At 44.3% G+C, this 24,602-nt stretch overlaps 1 protein-coding gene across 1 annotated transcript in view; it reads left to right on the forward strand.

Annotated features, from left to right (window-relative positions):
- The window catches only part of DNAJC21 (DnaJ heat shock protein family (Hsp40) member C21), a 210,439-nt gene that overhangs the window by 104,000 nt on the left and 81,837 nt on the right, over positions 1–24,602 (forward strand). The window contains exon 9 of the mRNA XM_086960516.1: positions 11,370–11,409. Within this exon, the coding sequence (XP_086816642.1) occupies positions 11,370–11,409 (40 nt within the window). The remainder of the gene's footprint in view (positions 1–11,369; positions 11,410–24,602) is intronic.

A 24,602-nucleotide genomic window follows, 5' to 3' on the forward strand; every position in this document is an offset into this window, starting at 1 on the left:
CATTCACCTATCTCACCTGATCAATTCCTGCTTTTCTGCGCTTACCCCTTCACACTTTTTTCCTTTTAACATCTTCTCCTTCTCTCTTACAATCCTTTACTAATTTCTCCCCACTCTCAACCCTGCTTACTCCTATCTTAGCCACTCTCTCCTCACTTTCTCTCCTTCTCCTCTTCTTCCCTTCTCATCTGTTTTGCCGCCTCCCTCTCTTACACTCTTCTCCCTAGGACACATTTCTCAGAGAAATTAACTGTATTTAAATTAGTCCTTAATGTTAGCCTGGGTTTTCCAGTGCATAGTGCGGCACTTCATTCCGAAAAATCACCCAAAAGTATTGAAAGTAGTTTTAATTAACACCACTTAATACTATAATAAATGTTTTTACATACAAAATAAATAATTATTCTGTCTCTTTGGTTAAATAATGTTTTCTTTCATATTTAATGTACAACACTCTTTCCTTTTAAGTCAACAGTGCACACATGGCATTTTTTCTTTTGCTTTCAAAAACCTAGCCATTAAGCATCCTGTTTCCGACTTGCATCGGCAGGCCTTTTGATATTTATCAGCATCGCCATCTTTTCTGTATATTTAATTTGCACCCAGACAGTAAACAGATCGTGTACTTTACCACATGCTTTTTCATTTCAGTTTGTTGTAGACTTTAAGCCAATGGGCTAAATTATTTCCTTGCTGAATACATTAATATCCTGCTTTCAAAACACCATTGCACTTAACTATAGGTTTCTGCAAAATGTGTGTACCGTCCATACTGCAAATCTGTTTATTTAACCCAAAATATTACACTTTTTTTTAACATCACTTAAGGACATAATACATTTTCATACAGACAAATACATTACAGTATTTTCCCAAACACACATGCTGTTAAGCCACGTTTATTGTTGTAGGCTGCACATCATGTGTTTTGCTTGTGCAACCCGTGATGCGAGAGTAGGTATTTTTTTATATTTAGAGCTGTGTAACATGCCCTTTGTTGTAAACAATTTTAGCCTTAAAATGTGTGCTAAATTTGAGCCAGGGTTTTCTGGTGCACACCAGGGCAATTACTTATTAACACCTGCTTTTATAGCAAACAAATTCACCCAAACATACTAAAGTGAATTCAAATAGCAGCAGTTAAGGCTATAACATATGTTTTTACAAATAAGGAAACTAATTTATTTGCCCAGGAGCACAGGATGTTGGGACCACGGCAATATTCAAACTAATCCCCAGCTTCAAAGTTGGCACCTTTCTCTTTTTATTTTTGCCAAAGTTTTTTTTTCCTAGTTCTGTAATATACTGTTTCTTTGCTAAAATAAAACGTATTTCTACTTTAGTATATACCTACTGGCGGTCGCCAGTAGGTAGTTATAGTTAGGACCTAGTTTCCATAGGAAATTCGCAACATTCTATTTGGAATAACTTTGGCGCAGGTGGACGAATCTTCGCGAATTTCTCCGAGAAAATGGCCTGCTCCGCTCCTTCCCTGAAAGTTTGGGGGTGATTCGTCAAGCGGGGGCTGAGAAAAAAGTAGTACCATAGTACCTTTAGCCAGGGATACAGCCCGAACGGAATTACACCGAATTTGGCAAAAAGGTAGAGTTCGGTTCGCAGATTACCCTTTTTGTTAAATGGGTAGGGGGGGGGGGCAAATCCCGGGGACATAATGCAAAGAAATATGGGGGGGTGGTGGTGCCCAATCACACTGCCCCGGGGACCGCCACCCCCTGTGGCTTTATTACTAAGTATGCAGGGGGGCTCACTGCCCCCCGCAGCCCCGGGGATACATTTTTTTTTTAAACCTGTGTGGGGGGGGGGGGGGGGGGGCCTAATATGCCCCGTGGACCACCACCCCCGGGGCTTTTACCAGATGGGAGAGGGGCCGCGCAGCCCCCCTCCAGGATGGCACTGGGGACCGCCACCCCCCAGGGCCGGCTTCTGCAGTGTCCCGGGGTGCCTACCCCCGGGACACTGTAGTTTTGCTTTGGTAGGGTGGGAGCCTCGCGGCTCCCGCCCTACCATAGCAAATTTCTTTGGTTTTTGGAAGAGAGAGCAGGAAACTTGCTCTCTCTTCCAAAGACTATTGCTTTTCTGCATGGGGAGCAGCATGTTGGCTGCTCCCCATGCAGAAAAGCAATGCCAGCTCCCGCAGGATGCTGGGAGCCGGCAGGGACTGTGGGGGGCTTGGGGACCCCCCACTCCCCCAACAAGGAGGGCCAGGCCCCAGGGGATGGGGTCCCCGGGGCCAGAAGTGGCCCGGGAAGGGGCCACGCAGCCCCCCTCCCAAAAAAAAATAATACAAAAAAAAGCGGGCCCCGGGGATGGGGTCCCCGGGGCCAAAGGTGGTCAGAGGAGGGGGACAAAGCAGCTCCCCTCCTAATTTAAAAAAAGGCCCATGCCCCGGGGGATGGCCCTGGAAGGGGGGACACGCGGCCCCCTTCCCGTTTAAAAAAAATTATAATAATAATATAAATTGGGGGCAGGCCCTAGGGGTCGGGGTCCCCAGGGCCAAAAAAAAAGAAAAATAAGGGGGGCTACACAGCCCCCCTTCTTAAAAGCTTTTTTTTTTTTTTAAACGGGTTCTGGAGGAGGCCATGCCCCCTCTCTGCAAACGGGCCCCCTGGCGCATTTGCAGAGGTGGAAGTAATTCCACTTGCATACTGGGGGTCCCTGGGGGCCAACTAGCCCACCAGGAGCCTCCAGTATGGGCCAAGAAATATTGGTGACCATAAACGTTGAATCTTTGTATTCCTGTATTCCTCAGGATGCCGCGCTGGTGGCAGCAGCGCGTACCCTGAGGAGGCAGGAATGGTTTTATGATGCACCGCAGACTTTTGTACTGCAGTGCATTGAATTGGCTCTGACAAGAAATTTCTTCAGCTTTAAGGACAAGTTGTTCCTGGAGATCACAGGGACTTCCATGGGGGCTACGATGGCTCCCAGTCTGAAATATTGGATACAACTAAGCTGACTAATGTACGCAAATATATTTATGTTGCATAGAAATCTTTCTCCTTTTTATTCCTTTTGACAAATGTGAGTTAATTTATGATAAATGCTTATGTGGTGAGTTTGATATGATACAGACCAAATATTGTACATGAGTCACATTGCAACTCGGACCACCCCTATTCTGTACTGTTATATGGACCCAGGTCCTTGAGTTCTAAGGGTCTACCCCTTTATTACTCATACCCAGTCTGGCCTGCATCTATCTAGGACAATTCGAAGAGCACGTCGTCTATCCTTCCACCAATCCCTTCAAAGAAGAGGTGCGTCTTTGGAGGCGATATATAGACGACATGCTCTGCATCTGGACAGGAGAAGAATCCAGTCTTTTGGAATTCCTCAATTGGCTCAATGTGCAAGATCAAAGCCTTCGTTTCACATGGTCCTATAACCGAGAATCAGCGGTATATCTGGATTTGGACATCAAAGCCAGTGACGGTGGCCTCATGACGAGTGTCCATCAAAAACCTACTGACAGAAATTCTTTGTTGACCTACGACTCGTACCATCCCAGGGCTCTTAGAGATAACCTGCCGGTGGGACAGTTTCTCTGTCACAGAAGAAACTGCTCCACCACAGAGGTCTACAATAAGCAGGCTCAGGTTCTGTGTGACAGATTGGAAAGAAGAAATTACCCTGTGAAAGTCATTAAACAAGCAAGGAAAAGAGCACTAAATACACCCAGGAGTGTACTTTTGGAGGTGAACCACAGAGAAAAAGAAGATTGCCTTCCAGTGGTGATGACTTTTGACCCCTTGGCCACGAAAATAAGGCAATCCATACGGAAGCACTGGTCTCTGCTGTCTAATAAGGAATTTAAAATGCCACCACCTAGGTTTGCTTTCAAACGTTCAAGAAATTTGAAAGATAAACTAGTACACACACGTACAAAAGTCAGTACTGTAGCCAAAAACAGCACGGTCCCCGTGGGACACTATCCTTGCGGAACGTGTTCAGTTTGCCCTTTAACATCCAAGAGGACAAGTGTGACGTTACAATCTGGCAAGGAATGGAATCTGAGGCATTTTAGCAACTGTAACACTATGAACGTGATATACAGGCTGGACTGCGAGCGTGGCTTACAGGACAATGGACTTAATAAACGCAAGATAAAGACCCGGATTCAAGAACATTTAAGCACAATAAAATCAGGGAAGCTTACTACGAAGGTGGTCCAACATTGTCACACCAATAAACACACTTTCAAATGGGTGGTGTTAGAAAAAGTGACAGGTGATTCCAGTACGGTAGAGCGGCTGCTCATCACTAAGGAGGCTAGATGGATTTACCAGGAAAAGAATGAAAGAATAGGGCTAAACGAACTTCTGGAGTGGCATAAAGTGCATTGATCCTTTCCCTTCTCCCTGAGATAAATGGCCGGCATCTCTTTTCTGTTTGTGAGGGTTTTTGAAAGCAAAAAAAACTCTGGGTAATAGATGCACTCTACAGTATTGCTACTTGGGTTGTACACTTGCTTAAGGACTAAATACAGGATATATACTTGATGTAATTACACGTGATCTTACTGCACGATTGTGAACATTTGATGGGTTTATGTGCAGCTTTCATTGGAAACTGTTTTGTAACAAAAACTGGGTTTTTTCCTAACTGCACGATTGCGAATAACTGTTTTATTACAAAAACTGGGTTTTTCTCCCCCTTGTACTAGGAGTAGAATAATAAAGTTACACGTCCTGCACTCACTGGCTTAGCTCTTGTTTGTATTTAGTTTTTGTGTGCTGGTGGCTAACTTACTGTATAAATAGAATAGGTTGTCACAGTGCACTGGAATATGGATTGTCTTTTCAATATACTTAATAAAGTTTTTTCCTAAAGAAAACCGTATCTGTACCCTGCTACATTGATAAAGGCTTCTTTTTTTTTTAAAAAGTGTCCCCGAGCAGTGCAAGTTCTCCGAGAATCGCCGAGCAGTTCGGGTTCACGCGAGAGTATTTCATAAACGGTGCGCCCATATAGTGGACTAGCTTTGCCCCACTCTAAGATGGCGCCTTGTGTTTCTCGCGAGATTTCGAGCGGAATTGGTCTTTCCCGGGAAATACATTCTGTGTGTTTAAATAGAGGACAGGTGTCTGAGAAGGCAAACGGGTTGATGAAACGTTGTTTGCAAGCGTCCCTATCGGTAAGGAGTGGGGGGTCCGAGAGCGGGTCAGCGAAGGATAGTATCCAGATACATAGGAAAGTGCCTATTTGACTCTCCATAAAACGCTGATCGAGGTGTGGTTTACAAAAAAACATTTTTTTTTTTAAAAAACGCCCGAGGTGCAATAGAGATAATCAGGGGGCACAGGAAAGCAGGCGTGAAGTTACGACCAGAATGCGTTCCTCTTAGTAATTTTTACTGCTTTTTCAAAACGCCATTCGGAGTATTCGTGGTGCATTGATCTTACAATGCCCGAGGTGCAAGAGAAGCAGGCAGGTTACAAGGAAACGCAGGCTTCAAGCTATGAGAAAAGAATCTTCCATAGATAAAGAATGTACAATTTAAGCTGTATAAAAGTACATTGAGTGCCTATCACACTTTAAGGTTTATGTAATTTTATCCCCTGCAGTGAAAAATATCGAAGGAGCATAAGGTGACTCACATTTGGAGTCGTCTAGAAACACAGAGGGTTTCGCCCTCTCGGCTGGTATGAGTCCAGGTGGCCGATTGAGGGTAAATAATATGGAATTGTGTACATTTGGGATCCCTTATCTCTAGGCCCTTTTTCTAAGGCTTTCTGTAAGGCATGTCTATATGTGTGTTTTTATATTTTTTTACAGTTGTGAAGACTACGTATGTCCAATGCAGTGGCTTAAAAATGTGTGATGCCCTGAAGAAATTGCCAAAAATGTGAATGGCAATGAAACATGTCGGCAAGTAGAGTATGGTTGGATAAGGAGTAGCCATACCCACTTTTTTAGATTCCACAACCAACACGAAAGAGACAGAATAAAGGCATATATCTGTGTTGTGTGTGGGTTATATGTTGTTTTGACACTATGTGTTGTTCGTGGTTTATTTACACTGCACATTTTCACAAACACACTGTCTTGTTTGTTATTGGACACATCTTTCTTTTGAGCTTGATGGTGCCAATGATGAGATCAGGGCAATCCTGGTGAGTACCTGCCAGGTTCCAGTTGGTGGTGCGCCCGTGAGGCGCCATCTCGCTCTCACACACTTTTTTTCATGTGTGTCTGAGTGTGACACAAAGGTGTGTGATATTCGTCGTGTCACACTGTTGTTTTATATTAAGGGATTGGGCAATCTTTTAAGATGGCACAACATAGGTGTACCTCCTACCTCAATAATTAAAATAGAGGAGTTAGTTGCAAAAGCTTTGTAACAGATGGTACAACATGAAAATAATGAATTTTTAAGTGCCTTGGTGGTCTGGGTCATACTTGTGAGAGTAGTATTGAGTGGAGGGCCACCTATGACCCAATTTTCCCTCTTAGCGCCTTGATGTTAGATATGTCAACACTCCAAACCAGGAAGTGTTGGCAGCCATCTTGTGCTTCGGTAGAACCGAGGCACAAGAAAGCAGGAAAACAAATGTGCAGAACGCAAAAAAGGGGGCAGGGTATAAACACCCTGACCCCCTAGGCCTGCTCAGGGGGTCCCACAAGGGCGGGGTACGTGTAGGTACGCGTACCCGTGGGAAAAAAAACAAAAAAAAAACCCAGTCTGCTTTTTTTCAAATTAGCTCCCGGGGGAGGGGGGGGGGGGGTTCAAATCCCGGGGGCATAATGCAAAAAAGTAAGGGGGTGGGCCCAATCACCCCCACACTGCCCCGGGGACCGCCACCCCGCCCCCGGGGCGCACGCCCCCCCTGCAGCCCTGGGGACCGCCACCCCCCGGGGCTTTGATATTAATGCGAGCCCTGGGGACCACCACCACCCCCTGGGACTTTAGTACTAAGTATGCAGGTGGGCTCACGGCCCCCGCAGCCCCGGGGACCGCCACCCCCCGGGGCTTCGAATACATTTTTTTTTTTAAACCTGTTGGGGGGGGGAGGGGCAAGCCCCCCCCCCACACGCCTCGGGGACCGCCACCTCCCCGGGGCACTAATATGTAAAATAGGGGGGACCACCACCCCCGGGGCTTTTACCAGGTGGGAGGGGGGCCGCGCGCCCCCCTCCAGGAGCCCTCGATGGCACTGAGGACCGCCACCCCCCCAGGGCCGGCTCCTGCAGTGTCCCGGGGTGCCTACCCCCGGGACACTGTAGTTTGCTTTGGTAGGATAGGAGCCTCGCTGCTCCCGCCCTACCATAGCAAATTTCTTTGGTTTTTGGAAGAGAGAGCAGGAAACTTGCCCTCTCTTCCAAAAACCAAAGACTATTGCTTTTCTGCATGGGGAGCAGCATGTTGGCTGCTCCCCATGCAGAAAAGCAATGTCGGCTCCCGCAGGATGCGGGGAGCCGGCAGGGACTGTAGGGGGCTTGGGGACGCCCCCAACAAGGAGGGCCAGGCCCCAGGGGATGGGGTCCCCGGGGCCAGAAGTGGCCCGGGGAGGGGCCACGCAGCCCCCCTCCCAAAAAAAAAATAATTTAAAAAAAAGGCGGGCCCCGGGGGATGGGGTTCCTGGGGCGGAGTATTGCCCTGTGAGGGGGGCCATGCAGCCCCCTTCCTGTTTAAAAAAAAAAAAATAATAAAAATTGGGGGCAGGCCCTGGGGGCTGGGGTCCCCAGGGCCAAAAAAAATAAGAAAAAGAAGGGGGCTACACAGCCCCCCTTCTTAAAAGCTTTTTTTTTTTTTAAACAGGTTCTGGAGGAGGCCATGCCCCCTCCCTGCAACTCTCTGCAAACGCGCCCCCTGGCGCATTTGGAAAGGTGGAAGTAATTCCACTTGCATACTGGGGGTCCCTGGGGGCTAACTAGCCCACCAGGAGCCTCCAGTATGGGCCAGGGGGCTTCCTTGCAGAGAGGTGTAATGAGGCCACGCCCCTTTTTACACCTCTCTGCAATGCAGCCCCCTGGCGCATTCCGTGAGGTTGCTGGTGGGCTAGTTGGCCCCCAGGGACCTCCAATATGCAAGGGGAATTAGTTTCGCCTATTAAAAATCGCCAGGGGGCTGCGTTGCAGAGAGGTGTAAAAGGGAGTGGGGCCTCATTACACCTTTCTGCAATGCAGCCCCCAGGCGCATACTGGAGGTTCCTGGTGGGCTAGTTGGCCCCCAGGGACCCCCAGTATGCAAGGGGAATTAGTTCCCCCAACTTAGAACGCGGTGCGGGGCGTGTTTGCACCGTGGTGCAACAGGTACCTCCAGTAAGCACCATGGAGTTGCGTTGCAGAGTACCTGGTGGGCTAGTTGGCTCACAGGGGACCTCAGGATTGAAGAGGAATAAATTCCCCAACCGAAAACGCGCCACAGGGCGTGTTTGCACACATGTTACCTTAGGCCCCGCCCACTCCCTTCACTATTGAGCAAAATATTCCTGTAAAATCAGCCGAACTACGAATTCCGATTTACTCACCTGTTATCACAAGAGACGTCAGTGCTGCATCTTTGAGCGCTCTACTGATCCTGAAAAGTAATTCTAACCATACTTCCAGTAACTTGAATTTCCTTCCATAGGATATCATTGCCTGCTATATAAAATATGAATAAAAAAATATAAAAAATATTACAATTTCAATATTTTTTTAAAACATTTATTTTTCAATTTATATAAAAAATATGTAATGTAATTAGAAAAAATATATCAAAAAATAAATAATTTAAAATAATGTAGTAAACCAGTATAACAAAAATATAACAATTAATACATTTAAAAATTATCATTTACAAAACCTTTGAAATTTACTGAAAAAAACATAGGTTTCAGCCACGTTATAGTTGGGAATTAGCATCTAAAAAATCTTAGAAATTCACTGAAAAAACCATAGGTTTCATACATGTTATAGTTAGCTGGACATTTCACTCCTACAAAACCATTGAAATTCCCCCATTATAGTTAGTTCAGCTAACTATAACTCGCGCGCCCACAATGCACTGCTGATGATGTCACATATCACAACACTCAAGACATGGTCAGTGACATCACTCATGACATCACTGAAGACATCTTAAATGACATCACTGATGACATCATCCTTGTGAAAGAGTGACAGACCTCCTCTCGGCGTAATATAACCCTTGATGCACACATTCAAAAATAGAAACTAAAATTTACAAAAAAAATGGACATACCAATACCAGTTAGAACAACCTATTCAGTAATTCCAAAATCTGCATACACATCCACTCCTTCACCAACAGTTCTATATAGTCACTCATACATGTACTCACTCATCATATGTACTCCTACACCTATACATCCTGTTATACACAGACACTCATCCATAGTTACTCACACATGCAACTACACTATCAAACATCCATTTATTTGCATATACAGCTATATACACACCACTACACTATTACAGAAAAGTACACATACTTATTCTCTTAAACAATCACTTATAGAAACACATACTTATTTATACAGGAACTCATCCAATCTCTCACTCTCGCATATAATCACTTATATACATCAATACTCACATATATTAGATTAAAACATATGTAGTTACTCATAAAGATACTATTGAGACAGTCATTCACTCACTAACACACCCATACACACACTCATCCACCCATACAGTCCTGCACACATACGGTCTTCAAAACACATACAAACAGTGAGTCACTCATTCATGCATCTATACGCTAAGTAATAGCCCCCACCGAACTATACAGACACTCATACTGATACTCAAAAAACAAACTAATAACCCATATGCACACTCATGTAGCTACCCACCAACCCAAGCGGCCACTTATAGACAAAGTGAGACACTGATACTGATATTTACATAAACTTTACTCGCTAATACATGTATTCACTAAGATACACTTAATAAGTCAGTTATACAATCAATTTTACAAAAGAAAAATCCATTTAGACACTTATTTACCCATTTATTCTTCCATCGACCTTTAGATATACATATATAAAAAATATTTATTTTTCAGAAAGACACACATTCACTGGATGATGTCATCAGTGATGTCATCAGTGATGTCACTGACCATTACATTGCGGGCGCACAAGTTATAGTTAGTTGAACTAACTATAACGGGGGAATTTCAATGGTTTTGTATGAGTGAAATGTTCAGCTAACTATAATATGTATGAAACCTATGGTTTTTTTCTGTGAATTTCTAAGGTTTTTTAAATGCTAATTCCTAACTATAACGTGGCTGAAACCTTTTTTTTCCCCAGTGAAAATATATATATATATATATATATATATATATATATATATATATATATACACATACATATATGTATATACCAGGGCGATCTTCTATATATATTCTGAGCAGTGTTGGTTTTGGGCGTGCTGTATAATGTGCATGTTCTGTAATATGCGGTTTGCCTTTTATAACACCTAGTACTAAAAGTCATCTGTGTTTTACTAACTAGTTAGGTTACACTATATATTGCATTTCTTTGCAGTGTTTCATAAATGTGCAGTTAATTATTTTTATACTTTAATACCTATAGCTTATTTATGTTGCAAATCCTTATGAATCTTTTAAGCCACATATGGTACTGCCCCCTGCAGCATGGCTTGAAAAAGAATAATTTGCAATGCAATAGGTCTCGCGCTTGTTAAAGTTAGAGCTATTTGAGTATAAAATGTAATGTTTGTGCCCAAAGGGCTGAATCTGACTTTGCACACACTGGTTCCCAATTTAAAATATATATAAGAAAACATTCAAAGATGGCCGCTGTAATAGAATTACATGGATTGTCCCTCTTTAGTGTTGATATAAGGAAATATAATCACAGTGCATTTTGTGCGCAGGCATTGTGAAAAAGGTGAAGTCAGCCGAAACGCTTCTGACTCTTTCAGCGTGAATCCGCTGTGCAAATAAACTTTGATTGAAGACTACGCGGAGTGCCGTTCAGTTGATTATTTACGTCAGAAGAGCTGTGATAATGTATATATATATATATATATATATATATATATATATATATATATATATAACTATCTATCCTCAAAGGTTTCTTGAACAGCTATATGTCAAAATATTGTATACTGAAATACAGGCTGACATAAATATTGTGTTCTGAAAATTATTTTAATATATTTTTGTAGATTGTAGTTGGGGGGGAAATATTTTTGTTTGCCAATATTCTGACACTATATTCTGGTACCACACTATTTTAACCTGCCCTTTTCCTTCCTGTACCCATGAAACTGCTGAATATTTACATCTAAAATGTTGATCTTATTAAGCAGCTGTTCATAGAAATATCGGATATTTACTGTATTTTTTTTATTACATTTTTCTATAGATTATCCAAAAAGAAGAAAAAGAAACAAAAAAACATGACGGTATGTGATGCTTTGTAAAATCATTCTTCAAAGGTTCGTAACTTAGTTTGTGTTGTCTCATGTGGTCCTCTTATTATCGTGACACGTCAATAAAATCACCTACCTGAGCACACAACCAGAAATACTGGTGCACCAGAGCAGTCTTCACCTAGTTACTGCCCTTTAGGATGTGCTGTATTATTTTGGTAAAATGTTTTTCACCTACTGTTGAACATTCTGTAGGACCCTCTTCTACAAATAGGATTGTAATTAACATTTATTGAGAATTGAAGCAGAAACATAATTTATTTTTCTTACTATCTATGCTGTTCTTTCCATGTGTTCAAAATTTCTCATTATTTTCATTTGTCAGTCTCACTTTTACCATTTTAAGACATTTCACTTGACCCAATTTAAAGGAACAGCAGTGCCATTGAGTGAGGGGGGATCTAAACGCTATCACGGATTCCAAGGTATGAGGAATGGAGGTGGTCCTGCATCATAGAATGCTCACTGATGGTCATAAACTTACTTATTCCTATAGGGGCATGGACTGTCGAGCGCGTATCATTAAATCCAGAGATATATCTTTGATGGAGGTGGACACCTTCCAAACTTGTATTTGCATGCATCCTTTCTATAGATTAAAGGAAGTCGGTATTTACTGAATGTTTCTCTATTTGACAAAGACAATTCAAAATTCATTGCAGCAGCCAGCTGAACAATGTAATCATTCAACATAATGAGGTTTCAAACTTTACCTTACAAAAGAGAACAAGCACTGGCGTTGCCAATAGGTCTCGCAGTAGGAAAGTTGGAGCTATTGGTTTTGTAAATGACAAAGCCCTTTATGTTTTTAAAATGAAAAAAAAATAAAAGGCATTGTTATTTGCAATTGTAATGGTTCCAACTTTCCTACTGCGAGACCTATTGGCAACGTGAGTGGCGTTGCGTGTGTGAGTGGCATTGAGTGTGTGAGTGGCGTTGCGTGTGTGAGTGGCGTTGCGTGTGTGAGTGGCGTTGCGTGTGTGAGTGGCGTTGCATGGGTGAGTGGCGTTGCGTGGATGAGTGGGGTTGCGAGGATGAGTGGGGTTGCGTGGATGAGTGGGGTTGCGTGGGTGAGTGGGGTTGCGTGGGTGAGTGGGGTTGCGTGGGTGAGTGGGGTTGCGTGGATGAGTGGGGTTGCGTGGATGAGTGGGGTTGCGTGGATGAGTGGGGTTGCGTGGATGAGTGGGGTTGCGTGGGTGAGTGTGGTGTTGCGTGGGTGATAGTGGGCTTGCGTGGGTGATTTCCCTTTTAATGAGTATTTATTTTTTTAATCATGGTGAGCTGGCCACAGACATGTAGCCCCTAAGCACCGACCATACCCTTGTATATAACCCCCAGCAATTAAGGTTGTTGCAGGGTTAGAAAGAACTCATGCAGCATAAACACAGGCAGGGCAAAACAGTGGTTTCACAGCAGAATCGGCAGCCTGAAAACCATAGCAAGGCACAGGGTTTGGGGGACGGGCAAGCAATGAAGAGACAGGAAACAAATTAAATGGGGGGCGGGGGGGGCAGGAACGATTGGAAAGCTCGCAGAGGAGGAGAGATAAAAGCTTCAAATGCAGTAATAGAGTGATAGATAGCAAATACAACTTTGCTCAGGGTACTTTATCAATAAAATAAATCTTCATCTAAAAAAGTTTGATTGCAAAGCGTCCTGTCCAGCTTAATGAGTGCGTGTTGCAAGCTGGTCAATGATGCCACAGAAAGGGCTTAAAAGTTTCCCCTCTTATAGGTAAGGACATGGATGGCTGCGCACTCTATGCAGGGGGAAGGGTGGGTTGAGGGAAACGTTGCATTCATGCTTGGAGGGTGGGGGAGGGCTCAACACCAATCCGGAAGGTGAGAGCGCTCACTTTGAAGCTCCGTGGGCTCCTGTGGTGACCTCAAACAAAACAAGGAGGGAAAAAAAATGGTGTGCCTGCAGAAATGTTGTGTGGTACAAAACTTGTAAACAACTTAAATCTCCGGTTTTAAAGTGAATTTATTAAATTAACGTGAATACCTACAAAGTGGCCTTTATTTTGGCGCTGTTGAGATGGCTGTGGTGGTCGTGGGTAGGCTGTGAGTAGTAGCGTTGGAGGGTGAGGGTAGAACTTGGGCTTCGGTGGTGGGGAGACGCTGGGGGCAGGAGAAGACGAGAGCGGGGTTAGTGGAAAGTGGGAGCGGTGGTTTTGGGGCAGGGGTTGGAGAAGTTTATTATTCTAGTTAGCTTTGTCGCAAATCGTGTGGAAAGGGTCCTGCCACCACGAGCAGACAGATGACCAGCACTAAACCCTCCACTAGCAGTCTCCCGTGCACTGTATCCAGCCAAGCGTCACTTCAAAGGCCTAGCAACAGGCTACAAAGGACAGGAAGACGGGCAGCCCGGACAGGCTCACTGAAGCAGACTGTGCCGATAAGATCTTCACGGAGAACAATAATCTCCATTTAGTTGGGGTGGGGGTGCTTGGACGTCTGTGTCAGAGACAGGACAGCTGCACGGGAGCCGCGGACACTGCAGGGCTGACAGGTCTCCAGCCGGGCCACACTCACGGGAGAGACTGTCCTGATCACTTCATCGAGATAGCGCATGGCTGGCGAGGGCCGGGTTCCAGCCTCTGGCATTCAGCGCCATCGAAGGCCTTTGTACACAGTAGCTACATTTCAGGAACATTACATTTTACACGCTTCAAGTGAAATAGCCTCTATGCGTTTGTTCAACAACCATGTTAGTAGCACGACACATGCATTTAAAGCACGACCAGAAGCAAACGGAATCATTTTTAGAAGACTAGAAAAAACAACGAGTAACCAAACGCACCCAGTGCGCCGCTCCTCCGCAAATGCCCTAACACAGAGGGTACAGTGCCACAGAAGTCAGATACTGGAGAAAACGGCATAGTGTGTGGTCGCGCACACCCCTGGTGCAAGGTTTGCGCCACTGACAGACTAGACTGTGAGCTCCAACAGCAGAACAGGAACAAACAAGGCTGTGATTGCGCGGAGAGAGAGGGGAGGTGCTGGTGTGGGAGGGGGGAGGTGCTGGTGTGGGAGGAGTGCTGCTAGGCTGTGATTGCGTGGAGAGAGAGGGGAGGTGCTGGTGTGGGAGGGGGGAGGTGCTGGTGTGGGAGGAGTGCTGCTAGGGAAAGGCTGTGATTGCGTGGAGAGAGAGGGGAGGTGCTGGTGTGGGAGGGGGGAGGTGCTGGTGTGGGAGAGGGCAAGGCTGTGTTTGCGGGGTGAGAGAGGGGAGGTGCTGGTGTGGGAGGGGGGAGTTGCTGGTGTGGGAGGAGTGCTGCTAGGGGAGGAGAAGCCTGATGCCGGATGGGGGCGGGAGAGGCTGGGCTTGCATGCGATGCGCGTGCATGTACACGGGCACTGCATGAAAACCGCAGGGCTGAAAGCCCTTTGGTTTGAAGATGTTTTCGCCACTTGAATTCTCGCTCCGCTCGATGCGCTTGCGCACATCGATAGGTCGCGAGACCTAAAAATAAAGGAAGGGTGTCTGGTAGGCTCTGATCTTGTAAGCAGCCAAACCCTTCCAGCTCTGAGGAAGTACTATACTGGCACTTTGCCTCACAGCCTCAATTCTTTTTTCCGACTAATGCTGACTGGTTCAATGGAATATTTTAGGGAGTTATTTTCACTATTTTTCGTTTTTTTTCCCTTCAGTATACTTAATTCAACGTCTTACACATCTTCCCATTAAAAGTGGCCCTTTTTTGTCTACTTTTGTGAGGAAGTTTCTCTCGCAATGCCTTTGCTTTTTGTGACCTGTCCTTCATCTGGGAAGAAGACTGTCCTAGATCAACACTGTGTGTGTGTTCCATTTGCCATCTATTCACACTGCATCCAGTTGCAAATTCTAAAGGAGTCCTTAAGGACAGTGAGGGGATCTGGCTGAGAAGCTATTAAGTGGATCCGAAGACCCAGCGGCTGCAGTAAAAAGATTAACTACAAGGCATTGAGGGGACTTCTTCTACAGTATCCTTGCATTCTCCAAGGCAAGACTTCAGATCGAGATCTAAGGCAGCACATTTTCTATTGTAATGGCCATTAAATTTGCTCAGACATAGGTTTTTAACGATGAAACTATGTAGCATGGCAATGTGTGGAAATAGTGCGTCATCAGGTAAAGTATATTGATTTATTTATGTCCCGTTAAATTCTTTTGTTCCCAGCACAATTCTACATGTGTATCTTTTTGTTTTCCTAACCGCTGAATGCATACAGTTCAGTTACAGGTAAGTGCATTTTTTTGTGTGTTTCAAAAAACAACATCCTACAGCCTTTCATTTCACACACACTGTACTCCAGCAAGATTGCAACTTTAAAACATCCTCTTACTTTGCAGTCACAAACAAATGCCCATGTTAAAAAAATAAGCAGCTATTTGTCAGAAGACATAACCTAACATTTGACCTCTGTCTTTGAAGCACCAGTAAATGTGGCAAGACAAAATTTATGGTTCAAATCTTTTATTGTAGTTATAAATGCTTTAAAGGAAAACTCAACAAACATTGCCAACCAGCTTTCTGGCGCAAATCTGGGGCTTCGGAGATCCCCTCTTGGCTAATGTACATGCCAGCAGTTTATTATAAAAAACTCCTCCCACCCACCCTCCATTCATCAATGTATCTGCTTTAAAGTGTATAGTGATTTCGTTCAGGTTTAATGTTGCTCAGGAGATGCAGGCTTGTGTGTCTTGGTTAGATGTAGCAGGCGCAGGTATCTGGGGCAGGTAAGTTCTCGGAATTCCTGCTAAAGCAAATTCAGAAAGGTGCGCAATATTTCATGAAAAGTAGTGCCCTCCCCGGCCAGTGTAAGTGTTATTTTTACCATTCCTAGAATGTGCCACGGTCGTGTTTGCCAACCGGTGTGTGTAGGGAGTTGTGGGGTGCCCCAGTAAGCAAGAATATTCTGCAATGCTGTTCCCAGCGCCACGCCTATCAGTCGTCCTCTCTTAGATTTCAATGGGTAAGACAGCGGGTTAGGGACCCCCAACAGAACATGTGCGGGAAATCTCAATAATTGGGTGTCTAGGTGCCTGTCTATCTAATCTATCACCTGGGTCCAGTATTGTTGAAGCTGGGGACATTCCCACAGTATGTGGACCAGAGTGCCCTGTGCGCCGCAGTTTCTCCAGCATATTGCGCTCATTGTAGGTTTGATCTTATGTACTCTCGCTGGTGTATAGTACCAGTACGTCGTTACCTTTGTGAGTTTGTCAGTTAGTGGCCGTGTGGCGGGCTCTGTGACATATTCCCTCCCATTCCTTATTACTAGGAGCTCTCCCCAAGTCCTTTTCCCTTCTACTTCGCCCTGCATTGTACATGTTTATTCCGCGCATTTAGCTTCTTGTACAGTTCAAAAATCAGTTTCTTATCCTAGGTCTTGGACAACAACCAGCGTTCATAATGAGTAAGGTGGCATTGCGCTGCAACTTTATTTTGGGGCTGTAATATCCAATGTCTGAGCTGCAGATATAGCAGGCGCCCTGTCTCTGGAATACCAAAATCGGTCTTTATCTGCTGAACCCCCTCCACATCAAAGCAGTGACCAATGGCCTGACCTCCTGTGCGGCGCCACTCAGAGAATTGGGTCTCCCCCATGCCCGGCTCAAAGTATGTATTGTCAAACAGCTGTGTTAGAGGGGAAGGAAAAAACGTTAGGTTGTGCTTAACACTAGTTCAGTTCCACACCGCCATTGTTGTCTGGGTTATGGAGGAGAGGTACAGGCTTCTTGGCCTGTGCGCTTTCCTCAAAGATGTTCCCGCTACAGCATAATCCTGGAATAGCCAGTGCTTTTTGGACTCAGAGCGATTCCATTCTACTAAGTATCTTGTTTGCGCTGCTTGTAAAAACAGTTAGAGATTTGGTATTCCCAACCCACCCTCGCTAGGTGGAAGAAAGCTGAAAGTCTTATTCATCCTTGGCTTCCTGCCCAGCCAAATAAAGTGTGAAATCGCTGACTGTCATTTCTGGATTATGTCTGGGGGTGGGGAAGTGTTTAAAACAAGTATAATATTAAGGAAGGATCACCATTTTAATAGATGCCACTCTACCTAACCATGAGATCTGGTGGTGTTTCCATCTCTGTGTGTCAGCCAGAATTTTACTGTATAAATTATTGTAGTTGACAGTGACCGTGGCTTGTGTAGTTGGTGCTATCAGGATTCCCAGGTAGGCGATAGTGTTGTGAGACCACTGGACTGGGTACTGTGTCTTAAGCTGTTCCACCATTTGCGGCGGAAGGGAGAGGTTCAGAGCCACAGATTTCCGTACATTTACTTTAAACCCAGAGGCCCTACCAAAGCAATCCAGCTCTGCAAGGAAGGCTCCCAGGGAAGTGTCAGGGTTGTTGAGTTACTAATACATCGTCTGCGTTGAGACTGATGATATGGTTGTGCCCCCACCCCCAAATGGTACCCAAAGAATTTGTGGGTGTGCTTTTACCTTCTGCGCCAGTGGCTCCATATATACCCTGTCTGGTACCTTGAGCTATTCGGAGCAGGGCTGATGTATGGCCATTGACTCTAAATGTTGCTTTGGGTAGACGACAGCAGTTTAGTATCTGTGTCCTAAAGCACTCCCCCAGGCCGAAATGGGACAAGACTTCTTCGAGGTAGAAGCCTTATCTAAAATGTGCAAGACTCTTTGGTATTGTCACTGGTTTGTCTCTGGGGGATGAAGTCCGCCTTATCTGGGTCAATCAGGGATGGCATATACTTACTGAGTGTCTGGGCCAATATTCCTGTAAATAATTTAAAGTCAATGTTAAGTAATGAAATGGGCCGGTATGAGCTACAGTGTGGGGTGTCCTTCCTGAGCTTAAGAATGAATATAATGGAGGCCTCTAACATCAATTCTGAGATCGCTCCTTGTTTGGAAAAGGTATCAAAAGGTATTAAAAAGTTGGTTCAATCGAGGTGCTACTTCTAGTGATTTGGCCAGTTTCAGATGTGTTAACGCAGCAATCACCTCTTCGATGCTGATTTCCTCCTCTAATGTTGAGGTTTGGTCATTCGTCAACTTAGAGGTATGCACTTCACTAAGGTATCTAAAGCTCTCTGAGTTGCCTAATGTTTGACCCGAGTAGAGTTGTTCATAGAACTCTCAGAACATCTCAGCCATTTCAGTGTCTGTCGTTACTGGGTTACCCTTCCGCTCCTTTATTATTTGGATGTCCTGCCTATGCTGTTGCTCGTGTAGTTTGTGTTCAGCGACGCCCGCTTTTGTCGTCACCCCCCCCTCCTTCCCCCATAGAAGGAATGGCGTAAGCGGAGGATGGCATATTGTGCCTTGTCTAAATTCTAGCGTAGTCAGCTGGGCGTGCAATGAAGTAAGTTTGCACCATATCCTCGGAACCCCTGTCATCTGGTGTATGTCCTCTAGTTCGCGGATCTGTAGTGCAAGACTGCCCCGTAATGTGTTCCTCAAGCACTAGTGTCTGTAAAGGTGGACCTGGTGAGGGAACGCCACTGTGGTCACCACTGCAGCATGGTCTGACAGCGTCACAGTGAGTATCTCTGTGGCTGTAGTCAGTGCAATTATGTCTCTTAGTGCCAAGGAGGTAGTCCAGTCTGGCATATGTTTTATGCCAATTGGAATAATAGGAACATTCCCTTGCTTGGGGATGGGCTGCCCTCCAAAAATCCACTATACGTAATTCCCCTAGTCTATTGTGTCCCTTCTTAAATAAGGCTCCTGCCTGGCCATGTCGTTGGGATGATCTGTCATTATTATCAAAAACCAGATTGAGATCTCCTCCCAACAGAATGGGTCTCTCGTCTGTGGCTAGCACCTCCACTAATGCTTTGTGTAGGAATTCTTCCTGTCCCCCGTTTGGGGAGTAAATTGTTCCCATTATCAGCCCCTGTCCTTCCACTGTGAAGGGATAAGAGCAATCTCCGTCTGATTTCGGGCTCTTTCTGTATCACCTTTCCCGGAAAGGAGCGGGCCACTTAGATGGCCTCCCCCGCCTTTTTGGTGGAGTTTGACAAGAAGAATTGGCTGGGGAATAAACACGATTTGATTCTATATCTGTCCCTAGTTAAGAGGTGGATTTCTTGTAGGAGACAAATGTCTGCCTTGGTGTGTTCAAGATATGACAAAATTGCTCTACGTTTAATCGGATTATTGAGTCCCCTCCCATTGAGGGTAAGAATTTTGAGTCTAAGGGGTTGCATTCTTAGTGCATGGACTGTGTGTGTTCCAGCGTGGACTCTGCCCTTTTTAAAGCTCACTAATTGGCATACCAAATTAGCCCTAGCAGGCATCTATGCATTTGCGATAAGCTTTCTGAGAAATCTACTTGGTGAATGGGGGCCCCCAAAACGAACCCCTATTATAAGAAGAAGAACGAAAAGGAAGAAAAAGAAGACTCTTGGAAAAGCATGGATTTTGTTAACCCACAAAGAGTTTAAAGTCATTTTGTCAGCCATACTTGGCCGCCAGTAAATAAGTATGGGGTCGTTCCCACCGCTGCCCCCCACCTCCCGCCGGCTGCTTACTAGTTCTCAGTGGGGACATCCCCACTGGATAACCTCAGTTGTCCTCGGTTTTTGCCAGGGCAGCAGGGATGGACTCCGCCTCCTCTTGTTGGCCCTTTGCGATTTTTGCTTGGTCCGGTAAGGTATAATTTTACTCGTGGAGACTGAGGGGAAGGCTGTGTGGTAGGACATTTGTGCCGGCACTGTAATTTCACCCACAAATATGTGGGAAATGTGTTTGTTTCCAGCTAAGCCCAGGACCAAAAACACATTTGACCCCATCTTGCAGAACTAGGTCATTTAAAGATACATGGGGGGCATCAGAGTTTTTGTCCCCGAGTCGGCAGCCATCTAGAGAAACCTACCAAACCCACACATTTCTGAAAACTAGACTCCCGGGGGAGTCCAGCGAGGTATGGTTGCGTGGGTCCCCCAACATTTTCCTACCCAGAATGCCCCGCAAACCTCAAATTCAGCAGAAAAAAATCACTTTTTTCTCTAATTTCTGTGTGGGAAAGTTCTGGAATCTACATGGATCCACACATTTCCTACCACCCAGCGTTCCCCCAGGTCTTCCGAGTAAAATGATACCTCACTTGTGTGGGTGCGGCAAGGGCTTGTGACTGGGAAGAGCCCAAAACATAGGGAATAAGGGTAAAGCACCGAGAATTCTAAGCGCTACATTTTATTAAAAACACGTTTTTAGCCAATTCTGCATTGGACACCCACACAAGGGTGGTATCATTTTACTCTGGACACCAAGGATAACGCTGTGGGGTAGGACGTTTGTGCCGCCACGATGATTCCACACCAAATTATGTGGAAAATGTGTTTTTTTCAGCTAAATTTTATATATGAGGGGATTCTGGGTAGGGAAAAGTTGGGGGATCCATGCAAGCCATACCTCATTGGACTCCCCGGGGTGTCTAGTTTTCAGAAATGTATGGGTTTGGTAGGTTTCCCTAGATGGCGGCGATCCCGGGGCCAAAACCCCAGGTGCCCGACCCCCAAAACCAGGTAGTTTTGTTATAGGTCATTTTGAAGTCTCCACAGTATGATTTGGGCCATGTCCTGTTGCAGCCACTACGTCTAACCTTACAAGTGAGGTACCATTTTTAACGGGATACATGAGGGAACGCTGGGTGGTAGGAAATTTGTGTCATCCCAGTGATCCAACAACTTTCCCACACAGAAATGTGAGAAAAAATAGATTTTTTCAGCAAAAGTTGAGGTTTGCAGGGGATTCTGGGTAGGGAAATGTTGGGGGACCCATGCAAGCCATACTTTGCTGGACTCCCCGGGTGTATAATTTTCAGAAATGTGTGGGTTTGGTAGGTTTCCCTAGGTGGCCTCCGAGCCCAGGGCCAAAAACTCATGGGACCCCCTTGCAAAACCAGTTTGTTTTGTGATGGGCAATTTTGAAGTCGCCTCAGTGGGTTTAGGGCCCTTGCCTGTCGCGGGTACTTGACCCACCCACACTAGTGAGGTACCATTTTTCTAGGAAGACTTTGGGTAATGCTGGCTGGGTGGAATTTTGTGGATCTAAGCAGATTCCCGAACTTTCCACCACAGAAATGTGAGGAAAATGTTTTTTTGAGGATAGAATTTTAGGTTTGCAAGGGATTCTGGGTAACAGAACCTGGTGAGAGTCAGACCAGTCACCCAGTCCTGGACTCCCCTGGGTGTATAGTTTTCAAAAACGTATAGGTTTGCTAGGTTTTCCTAGGTGCCGGCAGAGCTAGGGTTCAAAATCTACAGCTAGGCACTTTACAAAAAAAGGGTCAGTTTTCACTGAAAATGTGGTGTGTCCACGTTGTGTTTTGGGCCGTTTCCTGTCACGGGCACTAGGCCTACCCACACAAGGGAGGTACCATTTTTATCAGGAGACTTAGGGTAACACAGAATTGTAGAGCAACTGTTAATACCTATTGACTTTCGATGCATTTCTGCCTTCCAAATGAAAGACAATGTGAACAAAATTAGTAATTTGTAAATGTACAAATGTCTACTGTTTCTAAACTCTATATTTTGTTCTAATTTCAGAAATACATAGGTGTCTTTGATACCAATTTTTCCATGTGTATATTTCCCCAAATTATTTGCTTTATACCCGGTACATAATAAAAAACCATTGCAAGATGCTGCTCAGTTATTGACTCTGGGTTCGTTGGGTTCTCGGTGAACCTGCAAGTCCTATATATCCCTACAAACAGAAAGGTCCAGCGGATGTACCGGTGTATTGCTTTCAAACTGCTGTCATAATTAGAAGAAGTTACAGGTGAAAACGTTGACACAAATGGCTGTTTTTTCAACGAATTAATTTTTTTTCCTATATTCAACGGTTAGTTTCTATAAAGAAACCTTGAAGGATCTACACAAATGGCCCCTTGCTGAATTCAGATTTTTTTTTACTTTGCTAAAATGTATAGCTTTCCTGGATCCATTTTTGCTTTCATACCCATTTTGTCCATTAACAGGAGGAGGTTGAAAGCACAAACAATTGCAGAAATAGGCTATGTCCCAGAAAAAAGCCCAAACTGTGTAAAACATTTTGGTTTTCTGACAAAAGTCTGCTTGTCCCTGAAAGCTGGGAAGATAGTGATTTCAGCAACACATCCCCTTTTTTGATACCATATGCAGGGCTTTCATTTTGGCGTGGATACCTTTTGTGGTCTAAATGTTACAGGGGCCCAAGTACGAACTACCCCAAATAGCCAAAGAAGGCTTTGCACAAGGGGGAAAAAAAACCTAGCAGAAAAGAGGTTAAATGAGCCCTTAATTTCTACAATTAATACTTTGGGGCTGCAGGTGCATGATAAAAAAAAGTGTGTTTGGCTTGTTATATTTATATACGCCTAATTCTTGAAATTGAGCAAAAATCTTAAAAATCTACTCCTGAATTTTCTTATCTAGCTTCAGAAATGGCATGATGCCATCCACGTATATTTTAATATTTTGGCTATGTCCGAAATAGAAAGGTTTATGATTCTATCTGATCAGATGGCTGTGACTAAAGACTCTATAAAAAAGCAAATAACATCAGCAATAATGAACAGCTCTGTCTTGTTCCAAAACCTTAATAATCTATGAAGGGAAGCCAAACCTTTGTAAAAATAAAAAAGGCTCTCTCAACAAACCAGATCAAAATCCCTTTCGCATCTAATCAAAATAACATTGCTGGAGTATGAGTTATATAAAAAAAAAAGTGTAAAGCTTTGATTGAAAAATTAATATTGGCATAGAGTTGTTGCACTGCTATAAAACAATTCTAATCTTTGTGAATCAACTAATCAGCAGTTATATTCATGTGATTACCTATTAATTCTGCAATAGTCTTGTAATCCAGATTCAAAAGACTGGTCGTCTGCTTTGCTTGAATTAAAATCTTTTGGATACCTAACTTTTTTTTTTTTAAATAGCTCACTGCCAACCCTATTTTTAAAAATAGAGGGATCTTGCCACCTTTTAAATTATGATTAGTTAAATTTAACAAATGGTAATCTAAGACTTCCTTAAAAGTTTTAAAGGGTTCTGTCAAAGTCATCCTCTCCACTTGTCTTCCCATTTGGCAATGACTAAATTACCAAATCTAGCTCTTTCATTGTAAAAGGCTTTATCATACTTAATGCCATTTGATAAATAGATTTCCTGTCCATTATAAATAGTTTTATAATGATCCAACCCATATCTTTTATTTAGTCTCTTATCTTCAACTCTAATTTTGGATGTGCAATAATATAGGGATTTGTCTGCCATGGCAGCAATTTTCTTAAAATCTCTTTCTCTTAGTAACATTTTTGGAGACAAGTCATAATACTAAGATAAGCCTCCCTGTATTAATAATAAACAGGTTTCTGTTTTGCATTTTCAAGAATAACATGAAGTAAATCACTTTGATTTATCATGTACTTGTTTGGTCAGTTCTTGCCATACCAATTTAGAAAAATAGTCTGTTTTAATAAATACCTTTACAGCAAAATAACAAAAATACAATTGGCAGAACCAGAGATATGACAGTTTGACTATTTCTGTGAAAATAGCTCTAAAAAGCACAAAGCACCAACTGTGGTTGTCTGGTCACACCGAATATGGGACAAGGTCACAAGTTCAGGTCAACTGTGATGGAGCGCGGGCTGGGTACAGGGACCATGTTAGGCCTACTAAGAATGTACCTTATGTCCTTATTGTCTGGCGTTGTGCAACACAGCGGCGGGTCTGAGCTTTGATGCTAGGTTCTGCGTCAAGATGTGTTGCACAACGCGGGTTCCAATGAGCGGGGCAAGGTTTACATTGAGTTACGTCACTCGGGTTCAGATGAGGGGCTGCAAAGGCGATGATGCAAGCTCCTTTGTCCAGTTGAGTCAGTTCTGATGGAGGCAAAAACTGGGGTGGTAGAACTCCTTTAATCACACTTTCCAAGAGTCGAGGACTGGGGAGGTACCACTTGGAGGGGGGTGGAGAGGCACAGGACTCGCATTAGTCAGTCCAGGTGCAGTGTTCAAGATGGAGCCTTTTCTGTTCCAGATTCTCTGATCTTTTGGCCAGTCAGCTAGCCCTTGTAGTCACAGAGGTGGTCCTTGGTTCAAGGTGCAGGTCCAGTCCTTACTACTCAGGCAGCATGGTCGCAGACAAGTCCTTTTTCCAGTAGAGCAGTCTTCCACATGTCCAGAAGTGTTCTAAAGAGTGAGTCTGAAGG

The sequence above is a fragment of the Lissotriton vulgaris genome, chromosome 3_1, assembly GCF_964263255.1.
Source record: "Lissotriton vulgaris chromosome 3_1, aLisVul1.2, whole genome shotgun sequence".
NCBI classification, from domain to species: domain Eukaryota; kingdom Metazoa; phylum Chordata; class Amphibia; order Caudata; family Salamandridae; genus Lissotriton; species Lissotriton vulgaris.